We start from the raw sequence: 8,539 nt of genomic DNA, 5'->3' as shown, positions 1-8,539 counted from the left end.
AAGGGAAGAGAGAATACGGACAGCAGACGCGAGGAAGGAGCGCAGGGAGAGAGAAGGAAATCAGAGTACCACAACCCAGAACCCTACAATCCCAGAGGGAAGTGGAGAACCCTCCTCAAACAGTGCAACAGCCACAGGGATTGGGGCACCACCCCCAAATTCTACCCAACAGACACCCAACCTGCCCCATCCCCTGTCAGCCCCCCACTAAGTACCCACCTAGGGCACCCTCCCCCCACCCACCCCCCTCCCCCCACTCACCCCCCTTCTTCCCCTCACCCCTCTCCCCAGGACCTCCCTTCCCCCCCATCCCCCATGCCCTCCCTTCTCCCACATGCCTTCCCGTCTCTCCCACCCCCATGCCCTCCCTTCTCCCCCTCCCCCCTAAGCCCCCCACTCTCCCCCACCCCACCTAAGTCTTCCCCTCTCCCCCACTCCCCTAAACCCTCCCCTCTTCCTCACCCACCTCAGCCCTCCCTTTTCCCCCACGCCCCCCAAGCCCTCCACCCTTTTCTCTCCCCCCAAGCCCCCCCATCTCCCCTATCCCCCACAGCCTCTCCTCCCCCCATGCTTCCCCAACCCTCCCTCTCTTACCCACCCCCTGTACCCTCCCCCTCTTATCCACCCCCTGTACCCTCCCCCTCTTATCCACCCCCTGTACCCTCCCCCTCTTATCCACCCCCTGTACCCTCCCCCTCTCCCCCACCACCCCAAGCCCTCCCTCCTCCACCAATCCCCCCGTGCCAGGTCCCCCCAGCTCCCACTCACCCCAGATCCCAAAGGTCCCCCCCAGAAAAGAAGCAGAAGAGAGTCAGTTTCAGGGTGATGTACTCGAACATAGATGGGATCACAAGCAAGACAAGTGAACTAAGGGAAAGAGCACAAGAAGTTAACCCAGATGTAATTGGACTCACTGAAACAAAACTCTCTGGAATCATAACGAATGCCGTGTTTCCCCAGGAGTATACAGTAATAAGGAAAGAGAGGGAAGGTAGAGGAGGAGGCGGAGTGGCCCTACTCATGAGAAGGGAATGGAGTTTTAAGGAGATGGCCATCCCGGGCTGTGAGGAGTTCAGAGACTACATAGCAGGCACCATAACAATGGGAGGACCAAGAATAGTAGTAGCAGTAATATACAACCCTCCACCAAATGACAGGAGACCCAGTCAAGAGTATGAAAACAACAACAAGGCAGTTAACACTATAATTGAGAGGGCAGCCTTTGCTGCCTGTAGAAATAGATCCCACCTGCTCATCATGGGCGACTTCAATCACGGAAAGATTGACTGGGAGAACAAGGAACCGCATGGAGGCGAGGATACGTGGAGAGCCAAACTATTGGAGGTGGTGACAAGCAACTTTTTAACGCAGCATGTCGGAGAACCCACAAGGATGAGAGGCAATGACGAACCAGCGAGACTCGACCTAGTCTTCACTCTGAACGACTCCGACATAAGAGAAATCGGTTTTGAGGACCCAGTAGGAATGAGCGACCACAGTGTACTGGTGTTTGAGTACTTGATTGAAGAAGGGTTATTGAACTCGAGGAGGGATACCGAAACCAAAAGGTTAGCATACCGAAAGGGAAACTATGAGGGGATAAGAAAATTCCTAACAGATATAGCATGGGAAACAGAGCTCAGGGGAAAGACGGCCCAAGATATGATGGATTACATCACGCAGAAGTGCAAGGACGCAGCAAACAAGTTTGTCCCAGTCCAAAAGGAAAACAGAGAAATGAAGATGAGAAACCCATGGTTTAATCAAAGATGTAGGCTAGCTAAGCAGCAAAGTAAAAGGGCATGGAGAAACTATAGGAATAACAGGACACTGGAGAGCAGAGAAAGATACCAGAATGCCAGGAATGAATATGTCAGGATGAGAAGAGAGGCAGAAAGACAATACGAAAATGACATCGCAAGCAAGGCAAAGACTCAGCCTAAATTGTTGCATAGCCACATTAGGAAAAAAACAACAGTAAAGGAACAGGTTATGAGATTAAGGATAGGGGCGGAAGGATTCACTACAAATGACAAGGAAGTGTGTGAGGAATTGAATAAGAAATTCCAGGAGGTCTTCACCTTAGAACAAGGAGAAATTCCAGAGGTAAGTGAGGGAATAGCTAACCAGGAACCACTGGAAGAGTTTGAGATTACCAGTGGGGAAGTAAGGAAGTGTTTACTAGAGTTGGACGTGACGAAGGCTATAGGCCCAGATGGAATCTCCCCTTGGGTTCTAAAGGAAGGAGCAAGAGAACTGAGCCTACCACTCTCCATAGTGTATAACAAATCACTGGCAACAGGGGAACTGCCAGATATTTGGAAAGCAGCTAACGTAGTCCCGATATACAAGAAAGGGGATAGACAGGAGGCACTGAACTACAGGCCAGTGTCCCTAACCTGCATACCATGCAAGCTGATGGAGAAGATTGTGCGAAAAAAACTAGTGGAGCATCTGGAGCGAAGGAACTTTGTAACACAGCATCAACATGGGTTCAGGGATGGCAGGTCCTGCCTCACAGGGTTACTTGAATTCTACGACCAGGCAACAAAAATAAGGCAAGAAAGAGAAGGGTGGGCAGACTGCATATTTTTGGATTGTCAGAAAGCCTTTGATACAGTGCCACACAAGAGGCTAGTGCGAAAGTTGGAGATGCAGGCTGGAGTGAGAGGGAAGGTACTCCGGTGGATAGAGGAATACCTAAGCAACAGGAGACAACGAGTCTGTGTGAGGGGTGAGGTCTCAGATTGGCGAGACGTCACAAGTGGAGTCCCGCAGGGGTCAGTCCTTGGACCTATACTGTTTCTGGTATATGTAAATGATCTCCCAGAGGGTATAGATTCGTTCCTCTCAATGTTTGCCGACGATGCAAAAATTATGAGGAGGATTGAAACAGAGGATGATAGTAGGAGGCTACAAGATGACCTGGATAGACTGAGTGAATGGTCCAACAAATGGCTGTTGAAGTTCAACCCGAGTAAATGCAAAGTAATGAAACTAGGCAGTGGAAACAGGAGGCCAGGCACAGGATACAGAATAGGAGATGAAGTACTTAATGAAACAGACAGAGAGAAAGATCTAGGAGTTGATATCACACCAAACCTGTCTCCTGAAGCCCACATAAAGAGAATAACGTCTGCGGCATATGCGAGACTGGCTAACATCAGAACGGCGTTCAGGAACCTGTGTAAGGAATCATTCAGAATCTTGTACACCACATATGTAAGACCAATCCTGGAGTATGCGGCCCCAGCATGGAGCCCGTACCTTGTCAAGCACAAGACGAAGCTGGAAAAAGTCCAAAGGTATGCTACTAGACTAGTCCCAGAACTAAGAGGCATGAGTTATGAGGAAAGGCTACGGGAAATGCACCTCACGACACTGGAAGACAGAAGAGTAAGGGGGGACATGATCACAACCTACAAAATCCTCAGGGGAATCGACCGGGTAAACAAGGATGAACTTTTCAACACTGGTGGGACGCGAACAAGGGGACACAGGTGGAAGCTGAGTACCCAAATGAGCCACAGAGACGTTAGAAAGAACTTTTTCAGTGTCAGAGTAGTTAGCAAATGGAATGCATTAGGAAGTGATGTGGTGGAGGCTGACTCCATTCACAGTTTCAAATGTAGATATGATAGAGCCCAATAGGCTCAGGAATCTGTACACCAGTTGATTGACGGTTGAGAGGCGGGACCAAAGAGCCAGAGCTCAACCCCCGCAAGCACAATTAGGTGAGTACACACACACACACACACACACACACACACACATATATATATATATATATATATATATATATATATATATATATATATATATATATATATATATATATATATATATATATAGAAAGATAGATAGATAGATAGATAGATATATAGATAATCTTGCTGCAATCATGCCTTGCTATTCGTGACGTCATACGTCAACATTGGCCGCAGAGAATGCGTCACGTTTTCTAACATGGCACATATGCCGTCAGAGAAAATGGGAGCAAATAAGCGTAGACTGGCACAGATTTCCACATTAATGCCAGCGTCCTCTTGTTGGTTACAAGGATCAATGTCCCCGCGGCCCAGTCTCAGGCCAGGCCTGCTGGTTGGGGGTCTGGTCAACCAGCAGCTAGTCGCAGGGAGATTCCCATACTAGTCTCTGGCAGTAGGTGATACTAATGCTTCTAGTAACAGGAGGAGCCGGTCGGCCGAGCGGACAGCACGCGGGACTTGTGATCCTGTCGTCCTGGGTTCGATCCCAGGCGCCGGCGAGAAACAATGGGCAGAGTTTCTTTCGCCCTATGCCCCTGTTACCTAGCAGTAAAATAGGTACCTGGGTGTTAGTCAGCTGTCACGGGCTGCTACCTGGGGGTGGAGGCCTGGTCCAGGACCGGGCCGTGGGGACACTAAAGCCCCGAAATCATCTCAAGATAAGCTCAAGATAACAATTTAAAAAAAAAATAACCAACATTATCTCCTATAAAAATATTACGAAATTGGTTTTGATAATCCAAAGTTGGGAAAATTTAACGTAAAAGACGTTTACGTTCTTGTAACGTTTTTACGTTACAAGAACGTAAAAACATCTATGCTATGTTCTCTCATAAACCCAATACACCTTCTTGTATATAAATCAATCAATCAATAAATAAATGTATATGCGTGAGCGCTTTCGTGTTCTTCAGCGCATCTGATGAAGTGTTGATGAACACGAGAACGCTCGGGAAGACATTCATCAAATTGATCTGTGGCTCTGATGACGTGTTCAAGAACACGTTCAGTTCTCACACGCACGTTCATCACGTTCTCTATCTCTGGTTCTTTTTGTGTTTATATCATGTTTTGTGATTTGTTATTGCACCTCAGATGCATCTCCCAGTTACTTAGAAGCATCTCCCAGCAACTTAGAAGCATCTCCCAGCAACTTAGAAGCATCTCCCAGCAACTTAGAAGCATCTCCCAGCAACTTAGAAGCATCTCCCAGCAACTTAGAAGCATCTCCCAGCAACTAAGAAGCATCTCCCAGCAACTTAGAAGCATCTCCCAGCAACTAAGATGCATCTCCCAGCAACTAAGAAGCATCTCCCAGCAACTTAGAAGCATCTCCCAGCAACTAAGAAGCATCTCCCAGCAACTAAGATGCATCTCCCAGCAACTAAGAAGCATCTCCCAGCAACTTAGAAGCATCTCCCAGCAACTAAGAAGCATCTCCCAGCAACTAAGAAGCATCTCCCAGCAACTTAGAAGCATCTCCCAGCAACTTAGAAGCATCTCCCAGCAACTAAGGAGCATCTCCCAGCAACTTAGAAGCATCTCCCAGCAACTAAGGAGCATCTCCCAGCAACTAAGAAGCATCTCCCAGCAACTTAGAAGCATCTCCCAGCAACTGAGAAGCATCTCCCAGCAACTAAGATGCATCTCCCAGCAACTAAGATGCATCTCCCAGCAACTAAGAAGCATCTCCCAGCAACTAAGAAGCATCTCCCAGCAACTAAGAAGCATCTCCCAGCAACTAAGAAGCATCTCCCAGCAACTAAGAAGCATCTCCCAGCAACTAAGAAGCATCTCCCAGCAACTAAGGAGCATCTCCCAGCAACTAAGAAGCATCTCCCAGCAACTTAGAAGCATCTCCCAGCAACTTAGAAGCATCTCCCAGCAACTAAGATGCATCTCCCAGCAACTAAGATGCATCTCCCAGCAACTAAGAAGCATCTCCCAGCAACTAAGAAGCATCTCCCAGCAACTAAGAAGCATCTCCCAGCAACTAAGAAGCATCTCCCAGCAACTAAGAAGCATCTCCCAGCAACTAAGAAGCATCTCCCAGCAACTAAGAAGCATCTCCCAGCAACTAAGAAGCATCTCCCAGCAAATAAGAAGCATCTCCCAGCAACTTAGAAGCATCTCCCAGGAACTAAGAAGCATCTCCCAGCAACTAAGAAGCATCTCCCAGCAGCACTCTTAGGAAGAGATTTTCCCAATCCGTCTAATTTTCCCAATCAAGTGGTTAGTGGGAAAACTTAACGCCAATTGCCCTGAATAAACTTTACTAGTAGCAAGGCTGGCAGGGATGTAAATTATATATATATATATATATATATATATATATATATATATATATATATATATATATATATATATATATATATATATATATATATAACTGAAAACTCACACCCCAGAAGTGACTCGAACCCATACTCCCAGAAGCAACGCAACTGGTATGTACAAGACGCCTTAATCCACTTGACCATCACGACCGGACATAATGAGGTGATAGCCGAGGCTATATGAACCACCCCACCGCCGGCACTCGGATAGTTATCTTGGGCATAGCATTTTACCAAATCACCTCATTCTTTGGGGCACAAAGATTCTTTGGTGATTTGGGGCATTCTTTGGTGATTTGGTAAAATGCTATGCCCAAGATAACTATCCGAGTGCCGGCGGTGGGGTGGTTCATAAAGCCTCGGCTATCACCTCATTATGTCCGGTCGTGATGGTCAAGTGGATTAAGGCGTCTTGTACATACCAGTTGCGTTGCTTCTGGGAGTATGGGTTCGAGTCACTTCTGGGGTGTGAGTTTTCAGTTGCATATGTCCTGGGGACCATTCAGGCTTGTTCGCATATATATATATATATATATATATATATATATATATATATATATATATATATATATATATATATATATATATATATATATATATGTGTGTGTGATGTGTGGTGCCTGTTGCCTTGCTCCTCACCTCTCTCTTGCCTATTTATTGCCTGTATCACCTCCTTCATCACAATCGACTTGAGAATGGTCCAGGTACGGACCGAAACGTCGTCGTCCCTTCACCTTCTAGTGTGTGGTCTGGTCAACATACTTCAGCCACGTTATTGTGACTCATCGCATGCACTGGTTTATATTAATTAAATGCTCGCTATCGTGATTAACACTGAAGACACAAAACCAGGTCAATACTCACTCTTGTTAATAATACATGCATGTATACTCACTCTCAATAATACATTCAGGTATATATTTCCTATCACGACATCACTCACAACTCAGATTACTTACTCGTCAATATATATCCCAATGTGACGTTATTTCTTCAGCTCCACCATTCCTTCCCCCGTCCCATCCCAAATTCTTATCCTGACCCCATCCCAGTGCTATATAGTCGCGATGGCTTGACGCTTTTTCCTGATAATTCTCTCCAACATTCATGTGAATGGCACCCCAACATTCATCTGGAGGTCCCCCCTAACACCCCTCCCCCAGCATTCACTGCTAGGAGGCATAATTCCACAATTTTCTCAAACTTGGAAAACCACTCTGGATAAACAGACAGGTGGGAAAGATGAACTATGCAGCCCCCTGCCACCCCTACCAGTCAGTGACTGAGGTCTACTGCACTCCACGCCCCAGCTACTGGGGTCTACAGTCAGCCCCCCCCCCTGCCAGCTGGGGCTGACTGATCTTGACCACTACACACTCAGGTAGTGGTCAAGGCGGTGCCCATCACTCTCATCACAGATTCTGCAACTCCTCTGCTCAACTGTTGTTTCCATTCCGAATTGCCATGGATATTTATATCCAAGACGGATTCTTGCTATTACTGATTCTCTCCCGCGGCCATCTCCTCTTCGTCCATAATGATTGGGATTGCCAGCTGCAACTATATTGTACCATCGTACAGATTCACTGGTTTGTGCTTCTATCCTCCTTTCCTCAGCTACCTTATCACGGTGATGTTGCCTGACGAATACCTCTAATTTGTAGTAGAGTCTTGGGTATGAAGTATTCAATATGGTCTCCTTCAGCGCCTTCAGCAGCCAGTACATCTGCTCGTTCATTCCCACAGATTTCAACATGGGAGGGGATCTACAGAAATTTGACGTTCCTTCTTTGATTGGTGAGTACTCTCACAGCTCTCTTGATCTCAGAGAATATCGCAAGATTTACTGCCCGATTTTTATAAGATTTTGTAGCGCAGCTTTAGAACCAGTGGAGATCACTGCGCCATAACAATGGCAGTTAGCTCCGCTTGTGTTGAAGAGGCATAGTTCCCAATACGGGCTTTTCCTTTATTTCCGCGTTGGAAGGCATTATTCCTAATTACCGTGTATGCTGCACCAGCCCTGCCACTGACAGGGTTAGATGACCCATCAGTGTAGATTTGATTTAAGCCATTTCCGGCTTCTTTATAGATTTCCTCCAGATAATTGTGCCTCATTTCTTGAGCGAGCAGCCGCGTTCAACAGCCTGGTTGACCAGTCTAGCAACCAGGAGGACTGGTCGACGACCGGGCCGCGGGGTCGCTAAGCCCCGAAATCACCTCAAGGTAACCGAGCAATATTCAAGACGGGACAGCACCAGTGATTTAAATAGTATTAACATTGCTGTGAGGTCTCTGGATGTGAACGTTCTCATAACCCATCCTATCATTTTCCTGGCCGCCGCTATATTTGCTCGGTTATGTTCGCTAAATGTCGGGTCGTCAGATATCATAATTCCCAGATCTTTTACATGTTGCTTTCCTTCTATGAGTAAG

General features: G+C 46.8%; 1 protein-coding gene across 1 annotated transcript in view; it reads left to right on the top strand.

Moving 5' to 3' along the window:
• Nucleotides 1-5,958, top strand: part of LOC138350987 (interaptin-like) — a 26,207-nt gene extending 20,249 nt beyond the window's left edge. The window contains exon 3 of the mRNA XM_069302453.1: nucleotides 4,863-5,958. Coding sequence (XP_069158554.1) covers nucleotides 4,863-5,958 — 1,096 coding nt within the window. The remainder of the gene's footprint in view (nucleotides 1-4,862) is intronic.
• The last annotated feature ends 2,581 nt before the right edge of the window (nucleotides 5,959-8,539 follow it).

Source organism: Procambarus clarkii, chromosome 48 (genome assembly GCF_040958095.1).
Source record: "Procambarus clarkii isolate CNS0578487 chromosome 48, FALCON_Pclarkii_2.0, whole genome shotgun sequence".
In the NCBI taxonomy this organism is placed as follows: domain Eukaryota; kingdom Metazoa; phylum Arthropoda; class Malacostraca; order Decapoda; family Cambaridae; genus Procambarus; species Procambarus clarkii.
The sequence above is the reverse complement of the archived record's forward strand: the minus strand, read 5'-3'. Positions and strand labels throughout refer to the sequence as shown.